Source organism: Oncorhynchus mykiss, chromosome 25 (assembly GCF_057628025.1).
Source record: "Oncorhynchus mykiss isolate SJ-2025 chromosome 25, ASM5762802v1, whole genome shotgun sequence".
NCBI lineage: Eukaryota > Metazoa > Chordata > Actinopteri > Salmoniformes > Salmonidae > Oncorhynchus > Oncorhynchus mykiss.
Genome location: NC_143046.1, coordinates 88,478,165 through 88,504,903, shown reverse-complemented (window position 1 = coordinate 88,504,903; position 26,739 = coordinate 88,478,165). Strand labels below are relative to the sequence as shown.

General features: G+C 49.4%; 1 protein-coding gene across 3 annotated transcripts in view; it reads right to left on the bottom strand.

Moving 5' to 3' along the window:
* Positions 1–3,278: 3,278 nt before the first annotated feature.
* Positions 3,279–26,739, bottom strand: part of LOC110505975 (DDB1- and CUL4-associated factor 5) — a 37,428-nt gene continuing 13,967 nt past the window's right edge. Inside the window, exons 5-11 of one of the 3 annotated variants that reach the window (XM_090221378.1) lie at positions 25,097–25,226; positions 24,488–24,701; positions 14,844–14,910; positions 7,206–7,333; positions 6,107–6,253; positions 4,814–6,023; positions 3,279–4,050 (exon numbers count right to left, since the gene is read on the bottom strand). In XM_090221378.1, coding sequence (XP_090077504.1) covers positions 4,863–6,023; positions 6,107–6,253; positions 7,206–7,333; positions 14,844–14,910; positions 24,488–24,701; positions 25,097–25,226 — 1,847 coding nt within the window. In that variant the 3' untranslated portion in view covers positions 3,279–4,050; positions 4,814–4,862. Of the gene's footprint in view, positions 6,033–6,106; positions 6,254–7,205; positions 7,334–14,843; positions 14,911–24,487; positions 24,702–25,096; positions 25,227–26,739 lie in introns of all 3 variants that reach the window. The other 2 variants (XM_090221376.1, XM_036962565.2) reach the window with 2 other exon arrangements.

Below are 26,739 nucleotides of genomic sequence, written 5' to 3'. Positions count from 1 at the left end.
GAGGAAAAAGGGGGAGGTTTGCAAGCTGACGAACACCATCCCAACCATGAAGCATGGAGGTTTCAGCATCATGTTGTGGGGGTAATTTTCTGCAGGAGGAACTGGTGCACTTCACAAAATAGATGGCATCATGAGGTAGGAAAATTATGTGGATATATTGAAGCAACATCTCAAGACATCAGTCAGGAAGTTAAAGCTTGGTCGCAAATGGGTCTTCCAAATGGACAATGACCCCAAGCATACTTCCAAAGTTGAGGCAAAATGGCTTAAGGACAACAAAGTCAAAGTATTGGAGTGGCCATCACAAAGCCCTGACCTCAATCCTATAGAAAATCTGTGGGCAGAACTGAAAAAGCGTGTGCGAGCAAGGAGGCCAACAAACCTGACTCAGTCACACCAGCTCTGTCAGGAGGAATGGGCCAAAATTCACCCAACTTATTGTGGGAAGCCTGTGGAAGGCAACCCGAAACGTTTGACTCAATTTAAACAATTTAAAGGCAATGCTACCAAATACTAATTGAGTGTATGTAAACTTCTGACCCACTGGGAATGTGATGAAAGAAATAAAAGCTGAAATAAATCATTCTCTCTAATATTATTCTGACATTTCACATTCTTAAAATAAAGTGGTGATCCTAACTGACCTAAAACAGGGAATTTTTACTAGGATTAAACGTCAGGAATTGTGAAAAAACTGAGTTTAAATGTATTTGGTTAAGGTGTATGTAAACTTCAGACTTCAACTGTTTGTTGAATGATGACATGATGACTCCTTGCTGTCCCCAGTCCACCTGGCCGTGCTGCTGCTCCAGTTTCAACTGTTCTGCCTTATTATTATTGGACCATGCTGGTCATTTATGAACATTTGAACATCTTGGCCATGTTCTGTTATAATCTCCACCCGGCACAGCCAGAAGAGGACTGGCCACCCCACATAGCCTGGTTCCTCTCTAGGTTTCTTCCTAGCTTTTGGCCTTTCTAGGGAGTTTTTCCTAGCCACCGTGCTTCTACACCTGCATTGCTTGCTGTTTGGGGTTTTAGGCTGGGTTTCTGTACAGCACTTTGAGATATCAGCTGATGTACGAAGGGCTATATAAATACATTTGATTTGATTTGTGAATGGACAAAGTAATCAACAGCATTCATTCCATATGTGAAGACTGTGCATCACATGTCTCCAGGAGACGCCATCATAATCGCTACGGTAACACATTGAAACCAAAAGAAGCCGATTGTGACGGCGTGTCATGGAGACGTATCATGCGCGGTTTGAGCTTCTCAAGGGAGTCACGTTGCAGGCTAGCTCAGTGCTGCCCCCTCTAACTGCCTCAAGATGAAGACCGATCAAGGTACTGCAGGCTGTCTTCAGCATCTGAATTACTTAAAATAGTTATCCTTGAACTTCTGCGGTGTCAATGAGAGGGGACATTTATATTCCTAGAACGTCTAACCATAGATCGGTCTATAGATTGGTGTGGTCTGTATTCTGTATTCTCCAGTCTATAGATTGGTTTGGTCTGTGTTCTCCAGTCTATAGATTGGTGTGGTCTGTATTCTCCAGTCTATAGATTGATTTGGTCTGTGTTCTGTATTCTCCAGTCTATAGATTGGTGTGGTCTGTGTTCTCCAATCTATAGATTGGTGTGGTCTGTATTCTCCAGTCTATAGATTGGTTTGGTCTGTGTTCTGTATTCTCCAGTCTGTGTTCTGTATTCTCCAGACTATAGATTGGTTTGGTCTGTATTCTCCAGTCTATAGATTGATTTGGTCTGTGTTCTGTATTCTCCAGTCTATAGATTGGTGTGGTCTGTATTCTCCAGACTATAGATTGGTTTGGTCTGTATTCTGTATTCTCTAGTCTATAGATTGGTTTGGTCTGTGTTCTGTATTCTCCAGTCTGTGGTCTGTGTTCTGTATTCTCCAGTCTGTGTTCTGTATTCTCCAGTCTGTGTTCTGTATTCTCCAGTCTGTGTTCTGTGTTCTGTATTCTCCAGTCTGTGTTCTGTATTCTCCAGTCTGTGTTCTGTGTTCTGTATTCTCCAGTCTGTGTTCTGTGTTCTCCAGTCTATAGATTGGTTTGGTCTGTATTCTCCAGTCCATAGATTGGTTTGGTCTGTGTTCTGTGTTCTGTATTCTCCAGTCTGTGTTCTGTGTTCTGTATTCTCCAGTCTGTGTTCTGTATTCTCCAGTCTGTGTTCTGTGTTCTGTATTCACCAGTCTGTGTTCTGTATTCTCCAGTCTGTGTTCTGTGTTCTCCAGTCTGTGTTCTGTGTTCTCCAGTCTGTGTTCTGTGTTCTCCAGTCCATAGATTGGTTTGGTCTGTATTCTCCAGTCTATAGATTGGTTTGGTCTGTGTTCTGTATTCTCCAGTCTGTGTTCTGTATTCTTCAGTCTGTGTTCTGTATTCTTCAGTCTGTGTTCTGTATTCTCCAGTCTGTGTTCTGTGTTCTGTATTCTCCAGTCTATAGATTGGTTTGGTCTGTGTTCTGTATTCTCCAGTCTATAGATTGGTTTGGTCTGTGTTCTGTATTCTCCAGTCTGTGTTCTGTATTCTCCAGTCTGTGTTCTGTATTCTGTGTTCTGTATTCTCCAGTCTGTGTTCTGTATTCTGTGTTCTGTATTCTCCAGTCTGTGTTCTGTATTCTCCAGTCTGTGTTCTGTATTCTCCAGTCTGTGTTCTGTATTCTCCAGTCTGTGTTCTGTATTCTGTGTTCTGTATTCTCCAGTCTGTGTTCTGTGTTCTGTATTCTCCAGTCTGTGTTCTGTATTCTGTATTCTCCAGTCTGTGTTCTGTATTCTGTATTCTCCAGTCTGTGTTGTGTTCTGTATTCTCCAGTCTGTGTTCTGTATTCTGTGTTCTGTATTCTCCAGTCTGTGGTCTGTTCAGGGTCACATTTCTTTCACTGCAGTGTTGAAGCTGCGTTGCCATGGTGACTTGGTACTGTGCGGTTCGGAAACATTATACAATCTCTTTTCAATTAGAGAAATGGAATGGTACACTAAAAGAGAATGTACGTCGATTATTGTTTCAATTTGCTATTTAATTCAAAGTATCCTTTGGGTGTCTTGAAAGGTGAGAGTAAAAATGCGATTTTCATCATTGTAAATTGATTTTAAAAATCCTTATAAAACGGAGAGAAAAAACATCTCAAAAATGGCATCAGTGTAACCAGACAATGAATGATTATTTAATTGACTAAATAAACCAGAATAAAACATGTGCTGCTGGCGACAGAGGGGTTTGGATGAGGACGAAGAGAGACGAGAAACAATTATCATCCTGAACACGTGAAACGATTTATTTTTTATAAATGCCGCCACTCAGCTGTTTGCATGGCAACAACAGATTAGCCAGCTGTTTGCATGGCAACAACAGATTAGCCAGCTGTTTGCATGGCAACAACAGATTAGCCAGCTGTTTGCATGGCAACAACAGATTAGCCAGCTGTTTGCATGGCAACAACAGATTAGCCAGCTGTTTGCATGGCAACAACAGATTAGCCAGCTGTTTGCATGGCAACAACAGATTAGCCAGCTGTTTGCATGGCAACAACAGATTAGCCAGCTGTTTGCATGGCTACAACAGATTAGCCAGCTGTTTGCATGGCAACAACAGATTAGCCAGCTGTTTGCATGGCAACAACAGATTAGCCAGCTGTTTGCATGGCAACAACAGATTAGCCAGCTGTTTGCATGGCAACAACAGATTAGCCACAGAAATGACACTTCACCAAGAATCTCACTGAAAACTCTAAATGACTCAAAGCCTTTAGTCCTGAACCAGACCTGCTTTCTTCAACAACAAAAAAACTAAACCGGCCTTATTATTATTTATTTTTTTAATTCAACAAAAATACAAGTTCTGCCTTAAGACTAAATGACTAACTAGTAGTGCATTTACAATACCATTGTCAATGTTATTACATATTTTTGGATCTTTTGATATTTAATGTCATCTATGGTTTGACCTCAGAAGTGATGACAATTTCTAGAAGTTCCAGAACGCATTGCTGCCCCAGTAATATTGGACCAATCATTATCCAGTATGTTCTGATTGACAGACAGAGAGCCAAGCCCTCATAGCCACTGTGTTCTGCTCTTAGCAGAATACACGTCCCAATGGCGCAAAAATGATAAATTGCGACATCCTTTTTAGGGTCACCAAAGCAAGAAACTGGACTGTAAAAACACAAAAGAAAACCAGAGTCTCAGGTTGAATCCAAAATGGCCTCCCTTCCCTTACAGAGTATACTACCATTGGCTCCTGGTGAAAAGTAGTGTTTCTCAGACCTCTCCTCTGGGACCCCCCCAGTTGTTCCATGGGCCAGTGTTACTGGGACCCCAAAGTTGTTCCATGGCCCAGTGTTACTGGGACCCCCCAGTTGTTCCATGGGCCAGTGTTACTGGGACCCCCCAGTTGTTCCATGGGCCAGTGTTACTGGGACCCCCCAGTTGTTCCATGGGCCAGTGTTACTGGGACCCCCCAGTTGTTCCATGGGCCAGTGTTACTGGGACCCCCCAGTTGTTCCATGGGCCAGTGTTACTGGGACCCCTCAGTTGTTCCATGGGCCAGTGTTACTGGGACCCCTCAGTTGTTCCATGGGCCAGTGTTACTCAGACCTCTCCTCTGGGACCCCTCAGTTGTTCCATGTATTTAATCTATACCAGAGCTAGCAGACCTGATTTAACTAGTCAACTAACCCTGAAACCCTTGACAAGGTGAATCAGATGAGGTCGTTCAGGGCTACAACGATGTTGTGCAACGTCCCAGGGGAGAGGTTGGAGAGCTACGGGGAATAGGGTAATGTGGGACAACATCAGTCATTCACCAAATGATCACCTTCCCACGACAGGCGTCATCATCATCTCTTCAACTTCTTCTCTAACCCCTCCCCTGACCCGTGACCTCCTGACCCCAGGTGAGTCCGTTTTATCGCCCCCTGGGTCGGGGCCTGGCCTCTCTGAGAAGACAGCCCTGCCTCTTCCTGGTTCCTAGTGTCTGTTTGTTTCCCCGCCAAGGCCTCCCTCTCCCCCCTGGAATCTGGGGACGCAAACCGGTCTGGAGCCAGACGGTCTACTGAGACTTCAGTCATCTCAGTCTGGTGGGGGCTGTGGTGATGTCTGGAGGAAGAGGAGACCCAGCTACTGTTGTCCATCCTCTCTAAAGCAGCCCCCGTCACCCCTCCCTCCCGGGACTCGGTCCTCTGCTGCAGGGTGTCCTGAGAGGTGATGAGAAGGTCGTCTTGGCTGTCCAGAGACACTGCAGGGCTGGAACCGGTATGTCTGCCCGAATTGCTGGCACATCTCCCCGTTTTCGAGCTCCTTCTGTGGGGTCCGATCTGGACCGAGTCCCGGCCCTGCTGCAGCTCCGTGGAGGATGCGGAGGAGGATGAGGCCTCATCCATGGAGATCTTTGGGTAGGAGCAGGAGTCGACACCCCCGGGGTACAGGGCCTGGGCGGACTCGGGGCGCCCTCCACTGGGCCTGCAGGGGAAATGCATGCGGCGCCTCCGTGCGGCGTTGCGTTGCCTGGTGCTGACCCTGCGACGCTCCTCGTCCTCAGAGCTGGTGGAGGAGGTGGTGGAGGAGCTGGAGGAGGCCCCAGCGGGGGAGGATGTGGGGCTGGAGAGGGTGGAGTTGTCTCGGGGGCTGGGGCGTGGCATGGGGTCCAGCCAGAACCCAGAGGAATCAGAGTCCTCTCCCACCAGGTCCAATAAGAACGCAGACTGGTGATGTCGCTGACGACTCCTGGGCAGCAGCGGCTCCGCCCCCAAGGCCTCGGGTGCAGCCAATGAGGATGAGGAGGAGCGGTCCGAGTCGCCCATAGCAGCAGCGGGATGTACAGGTGAAGCAGCACCAACCAGGACCCCGGCGCCGTCTCCTACAGCCCGCGTGGAGCGTCGTCCCCTGGCGTGGAGCTGGAGGATGGCCCCCTCACTCAGGTCACTGTCTGAGTCTGAACTCCAGCCCTCGATCTCCCGACGAACCAGAGAGTCAAAGAAGGCCATCATACGAGGATCCTCCTGGATGGACTGAGATGACATGAGAAAGATGCAATCGTACTTCAATTCATCCCCTAGAGTGTGTGTGTGTGTGTGTGTGTTACCTGTGAGACGTAGTCGTGCCTCAGGCCGCTGCCGCTGTTCAGCACCAGGCTGATATACTCCTCATGGCTGTACAGACTCCTGGACTTATTCTCCACACAACCATCCAGGTCGCCCAGACTCTCTGTCTGCTGGTAGGGGCTCCACGCCTGGGGGGGGGGGGGGGGGGGGGAGACGAGGAGAAATGAGGCAGAGGTCAGGTTTAGAAAGCCTGTATCAGCTTTCAAACTTCTGGTACAGAACTAGAGCCGCTGCGGGAGAGGAGACCTAGAGCCGCTGCGGGAGAGGAGACCTAGAGCCGCTGCGGGAGAGGAGACCTAGAGCCGCTGCGGGAGAGGAGACCTAGAGCCGCTGCGGGAGAGGAGACCTAGAGCCGCTGCGGGAGAGGAGACCTAGAGCCGCTGCGGGAGAGGAGACCTAGAGCCGCTGCGGGAGAGGAGACTAGAGCCGCTGCGGGAGAGGAGACTAGAGCCGCTGTGGGAGAGGAGACTAGAGCCGCTGTAGGAGAGGAGACTAGAGCCGCTGCGGGAGAGGAGACTAGAGCCGCTGTAGCAGAGCGCGTTATGATGATGAACCGACATCTTCCTTCGACAAGCTTGTCAAAAGGGGACAGATGGCGAAGGAGATGAGTCGTCTGTCTTCACCTCAGGCCCTGTGATTAACGAGGGACAGTGAGTTATCATGACTGAAGACCTGAGTCATACAGGATGGGAAACCACCAAGTGAGGAATGAGTTACTACCGTTACTCTTTCAGAGGGTTTAGGAGTCGAGGGAGCTGAGATAATGATTCCGATGGCACGGTGAGCACCCAGGCGGTTTCTCCTTTTCTTGCAAAGAATAATTACCTTCAATATTCTGTGCATTTTTTAAAAGTACTCAAACAACCGAACTGATGAACTTGAAAATCACGACGATGTAATCAATTGATGTTCATGATGTAATGTGGATATGTCACTGATGATTTCATGAACCACTGATGAACCAAATCATTGTATCAAGTCATACACCCACCCACAACCTGTGATTTGAATGATTATTAAAACTGTATATAAATAATAATAATAATAATAATAATAATAATCTACGACTTAACTACTGACCTTGATGACCTTCTCGACCCCGGAGGAGCAGATCATATTGGTGCTGGGGTTGAACCGGACTTGGTTCACGATGGAACGGTGCCCCTTCAGGACCATGGACGCTCCGTTGACCACACGACCCGGGCCTCCTGGGAAAGGAGGGAGACAGAGTAATAGAGACGTGTCATCTGTAACCATGTTTCCATCCAAACATTTCATGAGGATGAATCACCCGACGTATAGAGAAAACGACTGAAACATGAAATGTTCGACAAGACAAATGTGTTAGTTTCGACGTGGTCTGTTTGTGTCTGGCAGAAACGCCTTTATGCGCAAATATTGATATAATAACCGTCATATTGAAGTAAACTTTGAGTCATGCGACGATATGTTGTCTGGTCCTCCCGCTACGACTCGGGGCCTAGTGGTTAGAGAGTTGGTCTGGTCCTCCCGCTACGACTCGGGGCCTAGTGGTTAGAGAGTTGGTCTGGTCCTCCCGCTACGACTCAGGGCCTAGTGGTTAGAGAGTTGGTCTGGTCCTCCCGCTACGACTCAGAGCCTAGTGGTTAGAGAGTTGGTCTGGTCCTCCCGCTACGACTCGGGGCCTAGTGGTTAGAGAGTTGGTCTGGTCCTCCCGCTACGACTCAGGGCCTAGTGGTTAGAGAGTTGGTCTGGTCCTCCCGCTACGACTCGGAGCCTAGTGGTTAGAGAGTTGGTCTGGTCCTCCCGCTACGACTCGGGGCCTAGTGGTTAGAGAGTTGGTCTGGTCCTCCCGCTACGACTCGGGGCCTAGTGGTTAGAGAGTTGGTCTGGTCCTCCCGCTACGACTCGGGGCCTAGTGGTTAGAGAGTTGGTCTGGTCCTCCCGCTACGACTCGGAGCCTAGTGGTTAGAGAGTTGGTCTGGTCCTCCCGCTACGACTCGGAGCCTAGTGGTTAGAGAGTTGGTCTGGTCCTCCCGCTACGACTCGGAGCCTAGTGGTTAGAGAGTTGGTCTGGTCCTCCCGCTACGACTCGGAGCCTAGTGGTTAGAGAGTTGGTCTGGTCCTCCCGCTACGACTCGGGGCCTAGTGGTTAGAGAGTTGGTCTGGTCCTCCCGCTACGACTCGGGGCCTAGTGGTTAGAGAGTTGGTCTGGTCCTCCCGCTACGACTCGGAGCCTAGTGGTTAGAGAGTTGGTCTGGTCCTCCCGCTACGACTCGGAGCCTAGTGGTTAGAGAGTTGGTCTGGTCCTCCCGCTACGACTCGGGGCCTAGTGGTTAGAGAGTTGGTCTGGTCCTCCCGCTACGACTCGGGGCCTAGTGGTTAGAGAGTTGGTCTGGTCCTCCCGCTACGACTCGGGGCCTAGTGGTTAGAGAGTTGGTCTGGTCCTCCCGCTACGACTCGGAGCCTAGTGGTTAGAGAGTTGGTCTGGTCCTCCCGCTACGACTCGGAGCCTAGTGGTTAGAGAGTTGGTCTGGTCCTCCCGCTACGACTCGGGGCCTAGTGGTTAGAGAGTTGGTCTGGTCCTCCCGCTACGACTCGGGGCCTAGTGGTTAGAGAGTTGGTCTGGTCCTCCCGCTACGACTCGGGGCCTAGTGGTTAGAGAGTTGGTCTGGTCCTCCCGCTACGACTCGGGGCCTAGTGGTTAGAGAGTTGGTCTGGTCCTCCCGCTACGACTCGGAGCCTAGTGGTTAGAGAGTTGGTCTGGTCCTCCCGCTACGACTCGGGGCCTAGTGGTTAGAGAGATGGTCTGGTCCTCCCGCTACGACTCAGGGCCTAGTGGTTAGAGAGTTGGTCTGGTCCTCCCGCTACGACTCGGGGCCTAGTGGTTAGAGAGTTGGTCTGGTCCTCCCACTACGACTCGGGGCCTAGTGGTTAGAGAGTTGGTCTGGTCCTCCCGCTACGACTCAGGGCCTAGTGGTTAGAGAGTTGGTCTGGTCCTCCCGCTACGACTCGGGGCCTAGTGGTTAGAGAGTTGGTCTGGTCCTCCCGCTACGACTCGGAGCCTAGTGGTTAGAGAGTTGGTCTGGTCCTCCCGCTACGACTCGGAGCCTAGTGGTTAGAGAGTTGGTCTGGTCCTCCCGCTACGACTCGGAGCCTAGTGGTTAGAGAGTTGGTCTGGTCCTCCCGCTACGACTCGGGGCCTAGTGGTTAGAGAGTTGGTCTGGTCCTCCCGCTACGACTCGGAGCCTAGTGGTTAGAGAGTTGGTCTGGTCCTCCCGCTACGACTCGGAGCCTAGTGGTTAGAGAGTTGGTCTGGTCCTCCCGCTACGACTCGGAGCCTAGTGGTTAGAGAGTTGGTCTGGTCCTCCCGCTACGACTCGGGGCCTAGTGGTTAGAGAGTTGGTCTGGTCCTCCCGCTACGACTCGGGGCCTAGTGGTTAGAGAGTTGGTCTGGTCCTCCCGCTACGACTCGGGGCCTAGTGGTTAGAGAGTTGGTCTGGTCCTCCCGCTACGACTCGGGGCCTAGTGGTTAGAGAGTTGGTCTGGTCCTCCCGCTACGACTCGGAGCCTAGTGGTTAGAGAGTTGGTCTGGTCCTCCCGCTACGACTCGGGGCCTAGTGGTTAGAGAGTTGGTCTGGTCCTCCCGCTACGACTCGGGGCCTAGTGGTTAGAGAGTTGGTCTGGTCCTCCCGCTACGACTCGGAGCCTAGTGGTTAGAGAGTTGGTCTGGTCCTCCCGCTACGACTCGGGGCCTAGTGGTTAGAGAGTTGGTCTGGTCCTCCCGCTACGACTCGGAGCCTAGTGGTTAGAGAGTTGGTCTGGTCCTCCCGCTACGACTCGGGGCCTAGTGGTTAGAGAGTTGGTCTGGTCCTCCCGCTACGACTCGGGGCCTAGTGGTTAGAGAGTTGGTCTGGTCCTCCCGCTACGACTCGGGGCCTAGTGGTTAGAGAGTTGGTCTGGTCCTCCCGCTACGACTCAGAGCTTAGTGGTTAGAGAGTTGGTCTGGTCCTCCCGCTACGACTCGGAGCCTAGTGGTTAGAGAGTTGGTCTGGTCCTCCCGCTACGACTCGGAGCCTAGTGGTTAGAGAGTTGGTCTGGTCCTCCCGCTACGACTCAGAGCCTAGTGGTTAGAGAGTTGGTCTGGTCCTCCCGCTACGACTCGGAGCCTAGTGGTTAGAGAGTTGGTCTGGTCCTCCCGCTACGACTCGGAGCCTAGTGGTTAGAGAGTTGGTCTGGTCCTCCCGCTACGACTCGGGGCCTAGTGGTTAGAGAGTTGGTCTGGTCCTCCCGCTACGACTCGGGGCCTAGTGGTTAGAGAGTTGGTCTGGTCCTCCCGCTACGACTCGGAGCCTAGTGGTTAGAGAGTTGGTCTGGTCCTCCCGCTACGACTCGGAGCCTAGTGGTTAGAGAGTTGGTCTGGTCCTCCCGCTACGACTCGGGGCCTAGTGGTTAGAGAGTTGGTCTGGTCCTCCCGCTACGACTCGGGGCCTAGTGGTTAGAGAGTTGGTCTGGTCCTCCCGCTACGACTCGGGGCCTAGTGGTTAGAGAGTTGGTCTGGTCCTCCCGCTACGACTCGGAGCCTAGTGGTTAGAGAGTTGGTCTGGTCCTCCCGCTACGACTCGGAGCCTAGTGGTTAGAGAGTTGGTCTGGTCCTCCCGCTACGACTCGGGGCCTAGTGGTTAGAGAGTTGGTCTGGTCCTCCCGCTACGACTCGGGGCCTAGTGGTTAGAGAGTTGGTCTGGTCCTCCCGCTACGACTCGGGGCCTAGTGGTTAGAGAGTTGGTCTGGTCCTCCCGCTACGACTCGGGGCCTAGTGGTTAGAGAGTTGGTCTGGTCCTCCCGCTACGACTCGGAGCCTAGTGGTTAGAGAGTTGGTCTGGTCCTCCCGCTACGACTCGGGGCCTAGTGGTTAGAGAGTTGGTCTGGTCCTCCCACTACGACTCGGGGCCTAGTGGTTAGAGAGTTGGTCTGGTCCTCCCGCTACGACTCAGGGCCTAGTGGTTAGAGAGTTGGTCTGGTCCTCCCGCTACGACTCGGGGCCTAGTGGTTAGAGAGTTGGTCTGGTCCTCCCACTACGACTCGGGGCCTAGTGGTTAGAGAGTTGGTCTGGTCCTCCCGCTACGACTCAGGGCCTAGTGGTTAGAGAGTTGGTCTGGTCCTCCCGCTACGACTCGGGGCCTAGTGGTTAGAGAGTTGGTCTGGTCCTCCCGCTACGACTCGGAGCCTAGTGGTTAGAGAGTTGGTCTGGTCCTCCCGCTACGACTCGGAGCCTAGTGGTTAGAGAGTTGGTCTGGTCCTCCCGCTACGACTCGGAGCCTAGTGGTTAGAGAGTTGGTCTGGTCCTCCCGCTACGACTCGGGGCCTAGTGGTTAGAGAGTTGGTCTGGTCCTCCCGCTACGACTCGGAGCCTAGTGGTTAGAGAGTTGGTCTGGTCCTCCCGCTACGACTCGGAGCCTAGTGGTTAGAGAGTTGGTCTGGTCCTCCCGCTACGACTCGGAGCCTAGTGGTTAGAGAGTTGGTCTGGTCCTCCCGCTACGACTCGGGGCCTAGTGGTTAGAGAGTTGGTCTGGTCCTCCCGCTACGACTCGGGGCCTAGTGGTTAGAGAGTTGGTCTGGTCCTCCCGCTACGACTCGGGGCCTAGTGGTTAGAGAGTTGGTCTGGTCCTCCCGCTACGACTCGGGGCCTAGTGGTTAGAGAGTTGGTCTGGTCCTCCCGCTACGACTCGGAGCCTAGTGGTTAGAGAGTTGGTCTGGTCCTCCCGCTACGACTCGGGGCCTAGTGGTTAGAGAGTTGGTCTGGTCCTCCCGCTACGACTCGGGGCCTAGTGGTTAGAGAGTTGGTCTGGTCCTCCCGCTACGACTCGGAGCCTAGTGGTTAGAGAGTTGGTCTGGTCCTCCCGCTACGACTCGGGGCCTAGTGGTTAGAGAGTTGGTCTGGTCCTCCCGCTACGACTCGGAGCCTAGTGGTTAGAGAGTTGGTCTGGTCCTCCCGCTACGACTCGGGGCCTAGTGGTTAGAGAGTTGGTCTGGTCCTCCCGCTACGACTCGGGGCCTAGTGGTTAGAGAGTTGGTCTGGTCCTCCCGCTACGACTCGGGGCCTAGTGGTTAGAGAGTTGGTCTGGTCCTCCCGCTACGACTCAGAGCTTAGTGGTTAGAGAGTTGGTCTGGTCCTCCCGCTACGACTCGGAGCCTAGTGGTTAGAGAGTTGGTCTGGTCCTCCCGCTACGACTCGGAGCCTAGTGGTTAGAGAGTTGGTCTGGTCCTCCCGCTACGACTCAGAGCCTAGTGGTTAGAGAGTTGGTCTGGTCCTCCCGCTACGACTCGGAGCCTAGTGGTTAGAGAGTTGGTCTGGTCCTCCCGCTACGACTCGGAGCCTAGTGGTTAGAGAGTTGGTCTGGTCCTCCCGCTACGACTCGGAGCCTAGTGGTTAGAGAGTTGGTCTGGTCCTCCCGCTACGACTCGGGGCCTAGTGGTTAGAGAGTTGGTCTGGTCCTCCCGCTACGACTCGGAGCCTAGTGGTTAGAGAGTTGGTCTGGTCCTCCCGCTACGACTCAGAGCCTAGTGGTTAGAGAGTTGGTCTGGTCCTCCCACTACGACTCGGGGCCTGGTGGTTTGAGAGTTGGTCTGGTCCTCCCGCTACGACTCGGAGCCTAGTGGTTAGAGAGTTGGTCTGGTCCTCCCGCTACGACTCGGAGCCTAGTGGTTAGAGAGTTGGTCTGGTCCTCCCGCTACGACTCGGGGCCTAGTGGTTTGAGAGTTGGTCTGGTCCTCCCGCTACGACTCCGGGCCTAGTGGTTTGAGAGTTGGTCTGGTCCTCCCGCTACGACTCGGGGCCTAGTGGTTAGAGAGTTGGTCTGGTCCTCCCGCTACGACTCGGGCCTAGTGGTTAGAGAGTTGGTCTGGTCCTCCCGCTACGACTCGGGGCCTAGTGGTTAGAGAGTTGGTCTGGTCCTCCCACTACGACTCGGGGCCTAGTGGTTAGAGAGTTGGTCTGGTCCTCCCACTACGACTCGGGGCCTGGTGGTTAGAGAGTTGGTCTGGTCCTCCCGCTATGACTCGGGGCCTAGTGGTTAGAGAGTTGGTCTGGTCCTCCCGCTACGACTCGGGGCCTAGTGGTTAGAGAGTTGGTCTGGTCCTCCCACTACGACTCGGGGCCTAGTGGTTAGAGAGTTGGTCTGGTCCTCCCACTACGACTCGGGGCCTGGTGGTTAGAGAGTTGGTCTGGTCCTCCCGCTATGACTCGGGGCCTAGTGGTTAGAGAGTTGGTCTGGTCCTCCCACTACGACTCGGGGCCTATTGGTTAGAGAGTTGGTCTAGTAACCGGAAGGTTGCAAGAACGGATCCCCGAGCTGACAAGGTACAAATCTGTCGTTCTGCCCCTGAACAAGGAAGTTAACCCGCTGTTCCTAGGCCGTCGTTGAAAATAAGAATTTGTTAACTTAACTTGACTAGTTAAATAAAAGGTAAAATTAAAAAAATAAATGATGAACTTCACAGGGTGGTGAAAGTTCAAGGTGAGCTTGATGTTCCTTTCCAATAAATATTGAGGGTCTTATACTGGTGATATGGCTGCCATTTGACAAACACAAATAATTTAAAATCGCTCGTAATCTCATGTAGGTAAACTAACCACACTGTCTCTGTGAGCTGTGCCAGAGGACACATTCCACTGTCTCTGTTGGCCAGAGGACACATTCCACTGTCTCTGTTGGCCAGAGGACACATTCCACTGTCTCTGTTGGCCAGAGGACACATTCCACTGTCTCTGTTGGCCAGAGGACACATTCCACTGTCTCTGTTGGCCAGAGGACACATTCCACTGTCTCTGTTGGCCAGAGGACACATTCCACTATCTCCGTTGGCCAGAGGACACATTCCACTGTCTCCGTTGGCCAGAGGACACATTCCACTGTCTCCGTTGGCCAGAGGACACATTCCACTGTCCCCGTTGGCCAGAGGACACATTCCACTGTCCCCGTTGGCCAGAGGACACATTCCACTGTCCCCGTTGGCCAGAGGACACATTCCACTGTCTCTGTTGGCCAGAGGACACATTCCACTGTCTCTGTTGGCCAGAGGACACATTCCACTGTCTCTGTTGGCCAGAGGACACATTCCACTGTCTCTGTTGGCCAGAGGACACATTCCACTGTCTCTGTTGGCCAGAGGACACATTCCACTGTCTCTGTTGGCCAGAGGACACATTCCACTGTCTCTGTTGGCCAGAGGACACATTCCACTGTCTCTGTTGGCCAGAGGACACATTCCACTGTCTCTGTTGGCCAGAGGACACATTCCACTGTCTCTGTTGGCCAGAGGACACATTCCACTGTCTCTGTTGGCCAGAGGACACATTTCACTGTCCCCGTTGGCCAGAGGACACATTTCACTGTCCCCGTTGGCCAGAGGACACATTTCACTGTCCCCGTTGGCCAGAGGACACATTTCACTGTCCCCGTTGGCCAGAGGACACATTTCACTATATAAAACGCGTTTAAATCAGTAGAGTTTAAAATGTCATGGAAACCCATTTATGAGAATTCATGAGAATATAACAGCAAAAGTCATTTTTATGGGGACGTAGTTATCACGCAAAGCCTTTTATCCACAAAATAAAGTTTGTTTACTGTAAACCTCCCTGGTGGGGAAATGTGCATATTGTTTCATCTGTCACAAATTGTACAGAAACTTAGCTATTTACACATATAAGATTGAAACACACACACACACACTTACCTGCTTCAGGATCCTTTGGGATTCTCCACATATAAAGGTTGAAGTCATCTGATCCAGACAAGACGTACTGGAGGAAGACCACAGAGAGATTAACATAGAGGCATCTCAAAATGCCACCCTATTCCCTATGTAGTGCACTTCTTTAGTCCAGAGCCCTGCTGACAAAAGTAGTGGACTACATAGGGAATAGGGTTGGATTTGGGACTCCTTGTAAGACAACGTCCCCTATAAAAACACATCATGATGTTGAACACGATGTTCTCCGTTTATGTTGATACCACAAAAAAAGAGAGAAGCTTGTTATCAACAATTAATCCTCCAAAATAAAAAGCTTGAGAAGATAGTCAGGGAACATCTAAACTTTAAAACAGCACGACCAGTCCATTTTGAGTATTCATAAAGAGCCTCCCTGAATAAGACTGCTGATCTAGGATCAGTTTAGGTTTGTATTTTAGATCACAATGAAAAAAAGATTACACAGACAAGATGTGATCCTAGATCAGCACTCTTAACGCTTTATGAATCTAAGTCCTTTAGGGGAAAATAATTGCCATTTTTACATTTATTTAAAAACAAAAAAACTTCCAAGGATCCAGTTGGAGAAACACCAAAACAGGCAGCGCAGTTACAATACGGAGACAGAAGAATTTATGACAAATCTCTTCTCCGAGGGAAGATAGAATTTGAGATGAGGTGTACACTTCTCCAAAAAAACACACTGAGCAGAAATATGTGTGGTGTCTGTTGCCAGGCAACGAGGAGCCGAGCCAATGAAGCCAGAAGAGAAGAATGATCCAGAATGATCCAAAGAATGCACCTCAAATGGCAGCCTATTCCAGTTATAGTGCACTACTTTGGACCAGGGTAGTGAGCTATGGGAGGGAACAGGGTGCTATTTGTCTCACTCAACTCACTAAGGTCATTGTCTACTAACTAGTGACATCACTGGGGTCATTATCTACTAACTAGTGACATCACTGGGGTCATTATCTACTAACTAGTGACATCACTGGGGTCATTATCTACTAACATCACTGGGGTCATTATCTACTAACATCACTGGGGTCATTATCTACTAACTAGTGACATCACTGGGGTCATTATCTACTAACTAGTGACATCACTGGGGTCATTATCTACTAACTAGTGACATCACTGGGGTCATTATCTACTAACTAGTGACATCACTGGGGTCATTATCTACTAACATCACTGGGGTCATTATCTACTAACTAGTGACATCACTGGGGTCATTATCTACTAACATCACTGGGGTCATTATCTACTAACTAGTGACATCACTGGGGTCATTATCTACTAACTAGTGACATCACTGGGGTCATTATCTCCTAACTAGTGACACCACTGGGGTCATTATCTCCTAACTAGTGACATCACTGGGGTCATTATCTACTAACTAGTGACATCACTGGGGTCATTATCTACTAACATCACTGGGGTCATAATCTACTAACTAGTGACATCACTAGGGTCATAATCTACTAACTAGTGACATCACTAGGGTCATTAAGAGGCCCGCGGTGACATCACTAGGGTCATTGGGAGGCCTGCGGTGACACCACTAGGGTCATTGGGAGGCCCGCGGTGACATCACTAGGGTCATTGGGAGGCCCGCGGTGACATCACTAGGGTCATTGGGAGGCCTGCGGTGACACCACTAGGGTCATTAGAGGCCCGCGGTGACGCCACTAGGGTCATTAAGAGGCCCGCGGTGACACCACTAGGGTCATTGGGAGGCCCGCGGTGACACCACTAGGGTCATTGGGAGGCCCGCGGTGACACCACTAGGGTCATTGGGAGGCCCGCGGTGACACCACTAGGGTCATTGGGAGGCCCACGGTGACACCACTAGGGTCATTGGGAGGCCCGCGGTGACACCACTAGGGTCATTGGGAGGCCTGCGGTGACACCACTAGGGTCATTAGAGGCCCGCGGTGACGCCACTAGGGTCATTAAGAGGCCCGCGGTGACACCACTAGGGTCATTAAGAGGCCCGCGGTGACACCACTAGGGTCATTGGGAGGCCCGCGGTGACACCACTAGGGTCATTGGGAGGCCTGCGGTGACACCACTAGGGTCATTAGAGGCCCGCGGTGACGCCACTAGGGTCATTAAGAGGCCCGCGGTGACACCACTAGGGTCATTGGGAGGCCCGCGGTGACACCACTAGGGTCATTGGGAGGCCCGCGGTGACACCACTAGGGTCATTGGGAGGCCCGCGGTGACACCACTAGGGTCATTGGGAGGCCCACGGTGACACCACTAGGGTCATTGGGAGCCCCGCGGTGACACCACTAGGGTCATTGGGAGGCCCGCGGTGAAACCACTAGGGTCATTGGGAGGCCCGCGGTGACACCACTAGGGTCATTGGGAGGCCCACGGTGGCACCTGGGAGGGGAACCCCAGGACACACGAATAGAATTGTAACCTTAACCGGCACAAGCCTTTTGTCGTCTCTAAGCAACATCGTCACCTTGACAACAAGTAGTCAGGGGCCAGTCCGCACAGAAGAGAGAAAGCACTAGTGAATGTAGCTGCAGGCACTCTACATCACCTCCTCCCCCACAAGGCCTAACTTCTCCCTCGCGCTTCGTGTAACTCTGGTCTCACACGCCACTGGTAGATTCCAGCCGGCTGCAGCACGGTTCTGTTATTCTAGAAGGGTCTTCTTCTGCAGCGAAGGTCTCCCCTGACAGCACCGCAGCCAATTGTGAACATAAACTAGACATGGTTTCAGAGTGATATCATGTCTCATATGAGGGGGAGGTGGGCTAGTGCCAAATTGCATCCTATTCCTTACATAGTGCCCTACTTTTGACCAGAGCCAGGGACACTATGTGAGGAATAGGGGGATGCAAACCAGGTTTGTGGAGGAGCTGAGGGAAGAGTTTTGGCTATTTTTTTTTATTTATTTTACCTTTATTTAACCAGGTAGGCAAGTTGAGAACAAGTTCTCATTTACAATTGCGACCTGGCCAAGATAAAGCAAAGCAGTTCGACAGATACAACAACACAGAGTTACACATGGAGTAAAACAAACATACAGTCAATAATAAAGTATAAACAAGTCTATATACAATGTGAGCAAATGAGGTGAGAAGGGAGGTAAAGGCAAAAAAAGGCCTTGGTGGCAAGGTAAATACAATATAGCAAGTAAAACACTGGAATGGTAGTTTTGCAATGGAAGAATGTGCAAAGTAGAAATAAAAATAATGGGGTGCAAAGGAGCAAAATAAATAAATAAATTAAATACAGTTGGGAAAGAGGTAGTTGATAGGGCTAAATTATATGTGGGCTATGTACAGGTGCAGTAATCTGTGAGCTGCTCTGACAGTTGGTGCTTAAAGCTAGTGAGGGAGATAAGAGTTTCCAGTTTCAGAGATTTTTGTAGTTCGTTCCAGTCATTGGCAGCAGAGAACTGGAAAGAGAGGCGGCCAAAGAAAGAATTGGTTTTGGGGGTGACTAGAGAGATATACCTGCTGGAGCGTGTGCTACAGGTGGGAGATGCTATGGTGACCAGCGAGCTGAGATAAGGGGGGACTTTACCTAGCAGGGTCTTGTAGATGACATGGAGCCAGTGGGTTTGGCGACGAGTATGAAGCGAGGGCCAGCCAACGAGAGCGTACAGGTCGCAATGGTGGGTAGTGTATGGGGCTTTGGTGACAAAACGGATTGCACTGTGATAGACTGCATCCAGTTTGTTGAGTAGGGTATTGGAGGCTATTTTGTAAATTACATCGCCAAAGTCGAGGATTGGTAGGATGGTCAGTTTTACAAGGGTATGTTTGGCAGCATGAGTGAAGGATGCTTTGTTGCGAAATAGGAAGCCAATTCTAGATTTAACTTTGGATTGGAGATGTTTGATATGGGTCTGGAAGGAGAGTTTACAGTCTAACCAGACACCTAAGTATTTGTAGTTGTCCACGTATTCTAAGTCAGAGCCGTCCAGAGTAGTGATGTTGGACAGGCGGGTAGGTGCAGGTAGTGATCGGTTGAAGAGCATGCATTTAGTTTTACTTGTATTTAAGAGCAGTTGGAGGCCACGGAAGGAGAGTTGTATGGCATTGAAGCTTGCCTGGAGGGTTGTTAACACAGTGTCCAAAGAAGGGCCGGAAGTATACAGAATGGTGTCGTCTGCGTAGAGGTGGATCAGAGACTCACCAGCAGCAAGAGCGACCTCATTGATGTATACAGAGAAGAGAGTCGGTCCAAGAATTGAACCCTGTGGCACCCCCATAGAGACTGCCAGAGGTCCGGACAACAGACCCTCAGATTTGACACACTGAACTCTATCAGAGAAGTAGTTGGTGAACCAGGCGAGGCAATCATTTGAGAAACCAAGGCTGTTGAGTCTGCCGATGAGGATGTGGTGATTGACAGAGTCGAAAGCCTTGGCCAGATCAATGAATACGGCTGCACAGTAATGTTTCTTATCGATGGCGGTTAAGATATCGTTTAGGACCTTGAGCGTGGCTGAGGTGCACCCATGACCAGCTCTGAAACCAGATTGCATAGCAGAGAAGGTATGGTGAGATTCAAAATGGTCGGTAATCTGTTTGTTGACTTGGCTTTCGAAGACCTTAGAAAGGCATGGTAGGATAGATATAGGTCTGTAGCAGTTTGGGTCAAGAGTGTCCCCCCCTTTGAAGAGGGGGATGACCGCAGCTGCTTTCCAATCTTTGGGAATCTCAGACGACACGAAAGAGAGGTTGAACAGGCTAGTAATAGGGGTGGCAACAATTTCGGCAGATAATTTTAGAAAGAAAGGGTCCAGATTGTCTAGCCCGGCTGATTTGTAGGGGTCCAGATTTTGCAGCTCTTTCAGAACATCAGCTGAATGGATTTGGGAGAAGGAGAAATGGGGAAGGCTTGGGCGAGTTGCTGTTGGGGGTGCAGTGCTGTTGACAGGGGTAGGAGTAGCCAGGTGGAAAGCATGGCCAGCAGTAGAAAAATGCTTATTGAAATTTTCAATTATGGTGGATTTATCAGTGGTGACAGTGTTTCCTATCTTCAGTGCAGTGGGCAGCTGGGAGGAGGTGTTCTTATTCTCCATGGACTTTACAGTGTCCCAGAACTTTTTTGAGTTAGTGTTGCAAGAAGCAAATTTCTGCTTGAAAAAGCTAGCCTTGGCTTTTCTAACTGCCTGTGTATAATGGTTTCTAGCTTCCCTGAACAGCTGCATATCACGGGGGCTGTTCGATGCTAATGCAGAACGCCATAGGACGTTTTTGTGTTGATTAAGGGCAGTCAGGTCTGGGGAGAACCAAGGGCTATATCTGTTCCTGGTTCTAAATTTCTTGAATGGGGCATGTTTATTTAAGATGGTTAGGAAGGCATTTTTAAAAAATATCCAGGCATCCTCTACTGACGGGATGAGGTCAATATCCTTCCAGGATACCCCGGCCAGGTCGATTAGAAAGGCCTGCTCGCTGAAGTGTTTCAGGGAGCGTTTTACAGTGATGAGAGGAGGTCGTTTGACCGCTGACCCATTACGGATGCAGGCAATGAGGCAGTGATCGCTGAGATCTTGGTTGAAGACAGCAGAGGTGTATTTAGAGGGGAAGTTGGTTAGGATGATATCTATGAGGGTGCCCGTGTTTAAGGCTTTGGGGAGGTACCTGGTAGGTTCATTGATAATTTGTGTGAGATTGAGGGCATCAAGTTTAGATTGTAGGATGGCTGGGGTGTTAAGCATGTTCCAGTTTAGGTCGCCTAGCAGCACGAGCTCTGAAGATAGATGGGGGGCAATCAGTTCACATATGGTGTCCAGAGCACAGCTGGGGGCAGAGGGTGGTCTATAGCAGGTGGCAACGGTGAGAGACTTGTTTTTAGAAAGGTGGATTTTTAAAAGTAGAAGTTCAAATTGTTTGGGTACAGACCTGGATAGTAGGACAGAACTCTGCAGGCTATCTTTGCAGTAAATTGCAACACCGCCCCCTTTGGCAGTTCTATCTTGTCTGAAAATGTTGTAGTTTGGAATTAAAATGTCTGAATTTTTGGTGGTCTTCCTAAGCCAGGATTCAGACACAGCTAGAACATCCGGGTTGGCAGAGTGTGCTAAAGCAGTGAAAAGAACAAACTTAGGGAGGAGGCTTCTAATGTTAACATGCATGAAACCAAGGCTATTACGGTTACAGAAGTCGTCAAAAGAGAGCGCCTGGGGAATAGGAGTGGAGCTAGGCACTGCAGGGCCTGGATTCACCTCTACATCGCCAGAGGAACATAGGAGGAGTAGAATAAGGGTGCGACTGAAAGCAATAAGAATTGGTCGTCTAGAACGTCTGGAACAGAGAGTAAATGGAGGTTTCTGGGGGCGATAAAATAGCATCAAGGTATAATGTACAGACAAAGGTAAGGTAGGATGTGAATACAGTGGAGGTAAACCTAGGTATTGAGTGATGAAGAGAGAGATATTGTCTCTAGAAACATCATTGAAACCAGGAGATGTCATTGCATATGTGGGTGGTGGAACTAATAGGTTGGATAAGGTATAGTGAGCAGGACTAGAGGCTCTACAGTGAAATAAGCCAATAAACACTAACCAGAACAGCAATGGACAAGACATATTGACATTAAGGAGAGGCATGCTTAGTCGAGTGATCAAAAGGGTCCAGTGAGTGGAGAGGTTGGTTTAGGGTCACGGCGATTTAGACAGCTAGCCAAGCCAACCGGTAGCAAGCTAGCATAGGATGGAGTCTGTTGTTAGCCACCTCTTGCGTTCGGTCAGTAGATTAGTGGGGTTCCGTGTGGTAGAGGGGATTAATCCAAATCACACAACAACAAAAATAAGAACAATAGATATAGTTATAGAGGCCCGAGAAGAAAACATAATAATTCAAATAAATAAATTGTCCGATTGTCTATTCAGATAGCAGCCGGAAAGACAGCTAACGGTTAGCGGGCCGCAGATGGGCGTTCCGGTAACGTCGCGACAGAGGAGCCAGCCGGGTCTCCTTCAGGTAGATAACGTCGGCAGTCCGGTTGTGAAGGCCCGGTGGGGCTCCGCGTAGGCAGTGAAACGGGTCCGGATAGGTGACTGCAGCCCAGGAGTGAATGATGGAACTCAGGCGTGATTGACGGAGCTGGCTAGCACCGGAACAATCGATGTTTGCTCCGGAATCGACGAAAGCCGACTGTCACACGGATAGCAGCTAGCTAGCTGTGAGATCCGGGTATGAACGTCCAGAGAGCAGTTGAAATCCAGGGACATGGAGAGAAAAAAAAATGGTCCGGTATGTTCCGTTTCCCGAGCCGCGCTGCGCCGTACAAAACTGGCGATAGATTTTCGATAGATTTTCGAACTAAAGGACAGCCGATGACCACAAACCGTGGTTAGCTTCTGATTAGCTTCTGGGCTAGCTCCTGGCTAGCTTCTGGCTAGTTTCTGGCCAGCCTCCTGGAGTTTCTGGCTAGCTTCCTGAAGGATTGCAGATCTGAGGTAAATAATACTTTTTTATAAATATAAATTGGTGAGGCTGGTTGCAGGAGAGTGTTTAGAAGAAGAGTTGATGGAAAATAAAAATAAAATGTATGTGAAAAAAAGTTGTAAATATATATATATACAGGACACGACAAGACGAGGACAAAAGACGTCTGAACTGCTATGCGATCTTGGAGAATTTCAAGAGATAGAGATTACAGGGCTTCTGTGTTCATCACTAGAAGGAGACTGAAGAGACTCAATATAAAGTCTTCAACTTTCACCGTTGCCCTCTGGACGACCTCCCCAACTAGATAAAAGGGCTAAGGTCTAATGTAGTGCACGGCCTAGGGAACAGGGTACCATTTGAGACGGATCCCTTGAGCCTACTGCAGAGTTCCTTCAGGAAAACCCAACTTTATAAATGTCTCTGTAGGGAAGCCTCTCTTTAAAACAGACTCTCTCTCGCTCTCTTCCCAGAATAGAAAGAGAAAAAAAAAACACACACACAAGAAAAATTGGGACGTTGACTTTCTAGGTATGCCCCATAACAGAAGGGTCTGTAGTTTAGATAGTACGAGTGTTACCTAGCGACGCAAAAGGTTGAAGGTCAAAGTCCCACAGGGATCACATCCACACACTGTACTGGAAGTGTCTCTGCTAATTGGTAGATACCGTACCAGTCAAAAGTTGACACCTACTCATTATAGGGTTTTTCTTAATTTTTTTACTATTTTCTACATTGTAGAATAATAGTGAAGACATCAAAACTATGAAATAACACATATGGAGTCATGTAGTAACCAGAAAAAAAATAAAGTGTTAAATCAACATATATTTTATAGTTGAGTTTCTTCAAAGTAGCCACCCTTTGCCTTGATGACAGCTTTGCACACTCTTGGCATTCTCTCAACCAATAATGTAGGGGTGGGTATACAGAAGATAGCCCTATTTGGTAAAAGACCAAGTCCATATTATGGCAAGAACAGCTCCAATAAGCAAAGAGAAATGACAGTCCATCATTATTTTAAGACATGAAGGTCAGTCAATATGGGAAATTTCAAGAACTTTGAAAGTTTCTTCAAGCGCAGTCGCAAAAACCAACCAAGCGCAAAGAAACGACTACTAAAAGGACACCAATAAGAAGAGGAGACTTGCTTGGGCCAAGAAACACGAGCAACGGACATTAGACCGGTGGAAATCTGTCCTTTGGTCTGATTGAGATTTTTGCTTCTAACCCCCGTGTCTTTGTGAGTGAACGGATGATCTCCGCACGTGTGGTTCCCACCGTGAAGCATGGAGGTGGTGGTGTGATGGTGCTTTGCTGTCTGATTTATTTAGAAATCCAAGGCACACTTAACCAGCATGGCTACCACAGCATTCTGCAGCGATACGCCATCCCATCTGGTTTGGGCTTAGTGTGACTATCATTTGTTATTCAACAGGACAATGACCCAACACACCTCCAGGCTGTGTAAGGGCTATTTGACCAAGAAGGAGAGTGATGGAGTGCTGCGTCAGATGATCGGTGGACACTGAGCAACAGTGTTGTTGGAAAACAGAAAGCTTTGAGATGGTCACAAAGGCTGCTTCCCAGAGGGCACCCTATTCCCTATATAGTGCACTACTCTAGACCCTATTCCCTATATAGTGCACTACTCTAGACCCTATTCCCTATATAGTGCACTACTCTAGACCCTATTCCCTATATAGTGCACTACTCTAGACCCTATTCCCTATATAGTGCACTACTCTAGACCCTATTCCCTATATAGTGCACTACTCTAGACCCTATTCCCTATATAGTGCACTACTCTAGACCCTATTCCCTATATAGTGCACTACTCTAGACCCTATTCCCTATATAGTTCACTACTCTAGACCCTATTCCCTATATAGTGCACTCCTTTAGACCCTATTCCCTATATAGTGCACTCCTTCAGACCCTATTCCCTATATAGTGCACTACTCTAGACCCTATTGCCTATATAGTGCACTCCTTTAGACACTATTCCCTATATAGTGCATTCCTTTATACCCTATATAGTGCACTCCTTTAGACCCTATATAGTGCACTACTTTTGACCAGGGTCTACAGGGTAGAGGGTACAGGGTAGAGGGTACAGGGTACAAGCTGTAGGGAGTGCACTATGTAGGGAACAGCGTGCCATTTGGGATGCCATCCATAGCCCCAAGGGCTCACCTGATCCTTGTCTCCAGCGAAGCAGCAGCTCTTCATGGTACAGGAGTTGAAGTAGCCCTGGTTGTCAAACTGGAAGCTGGGTAGGCGAGAGTGTAGCTCGTAGAGGACCGGGGGTAGCCTGCGACGCAGGGCCAGGAGCTGGGTCCCTGCGCTGTTAAAACGCACCGACATGGCACTCTGCAGGGACATGCTACCGCCGTACCGCAGCAGAGAACTGGGAGAGACGGAGAGAGAGGTGGATTAGGAAGGAAGAGCAGGAGTCGTGTTCCTCTCTAGGTTTCTTCCTTCAAAAGGGGAGTTTTTCCTGGCCACTGCTTTGCTGTTTGTTAAAGCACTGACAGCCGCTGATGTAAAAAAGGGCCTTTATAAAATAAGAGTGATTGACAGACGGTGTAGATCAAGAGGAGACAAATAAATGGAGGGTCCTTATGTCTGATTACATTTAGAGGCAGTTTCAATCTTATATGGTCAGAATAGAAGCAATGTTAAGAAATTGGTGAATTAAATAATAAATAAATAAACAGTGCCCTCTGGTGGACAAATTGGGTAAAACAGATGCTGGATTACAGCCTGAGCGTTCCGAGTGTGACGGCTAACAGAAGCTCTCACGTGCGAGGCTTGCGGATGTCCCACAGCCCCACCCCTTCCTTGGAGTTGGCTGTAGCCAGCAGTCGGGGCTCTGCCGGGTTGAACATCACACTGTGGAAGGCTGACGGGTAGTTGGCCAGACAGAAGGGCTCTGAAACACACAGGGAAAGATATGGATTTAACTCTGGTGACATGGTTATTGATCAGGTGTAGGCCTATCGCAATAGGTTTTATATACACAGTAATACACTGAAAAATACTTTACAAAAACATAAAAATGCAACATTAACATTTTCTATTTATGCAACCTTTATTTAAACTAGGCAAGTCAACTAACATGTAAAGTGTTGGTCCCATGTTTAATGAGCTGAAATAAAAGATCCCAGAAATGTTAAGTACGCACAAAATGCTTATTTCTGTCAAATGTTGTGCACGAATTAGTTTACATCCCTGTTAGTGAGCATTTCTCCTTTGTTAAGAAAATCCATCCACCCTGACAGGTGTGGTATATCAAGAAGCTGATTAAACAGCATGATCATTACACAGGTGCACCTTGTGCTGGGGGGGACAATAAAAGGCAGCTCTAAAATGTGCAGTTTTGTCACACAACACAATGCCACAGTAATGAAGCCCTTTTGTGGGGAAAAACTCATTCTGATTGGCTCGGCCTTGCTCCCCAGTGGGTGGGCCAGTCTCCCAAGTATTTATTATGGATCCCCATTAGCTGCTGCCAAGGCACTAGCTGCTCTTCCTGGGGTCCAGCAGAATTAAGGCAGTTTATACAATTATAAAAACATTACAATACACACATAACAGATCTCACAACACATTAAGTGTGTGCCCTCAGGCCCATACTCCACTACCACATATCTACAACACAACATCTATGTGTAAGTGTGTGTGTGTGTGTGTGTGTGTGTGTGTGTGTGTGTGTGTGTGTGTGTGTAATCGTGTGTGTGTGTATGCACGTGTCTGTGCCCATGTTTGTCACAGTTTTTTTTAAATCTGATTTGACTTCTTGCATCAGTTACCTGATGTGGAATAGAGTTCCATGTAGTCATGGCTCTATGTAGTACTGTGGAATAGAGTTCCATGTAGTCATGGCTCTGTGTAGTACTGTGGAATAGAGTTCCGTGTAGTCATGGCTCTATGGAGTACTGTGGAATAGAGTTCCATGTAGTCATGGCTCTATGTAGGACTGTGGAATAGAGTTCCATGTAGTCATGGCTCTATGTAGTACTGTGGAATAGAGTTCCATGTAGTCATGGCTCTATGTAGTACTGTGGAATAGAGTTCCATGTAGTCATGGCTCTATGTAGTACTGTGGAATAGAGTTCCATGTAGTCATGGCTCTATGTAGTACTGTGGAATAGAGTTCCATGTAGTCATGGCTCTATGTAGTACTGTGGAATAGAGTTCCATGTAGTCATGGCTCTGTGTAGTACTGTGGAATAGAGTTCCGTGTAGTCATGGCTCTATGGAGTACTGTGGAATAGAGTTCCATGTAGTCATGGCTCTATGTAGGACTGTGGAATAGAGTTCCATGTAGTCATGGCTCTATGTAGTACTGTGGAATAGAGTTCCATGTAGTCATGGCTCTATGTAGTACTGTGGAATAGAGTTCCATGTAGTCATGGCTCTATGTAGTACTGTGGAATAGAGTT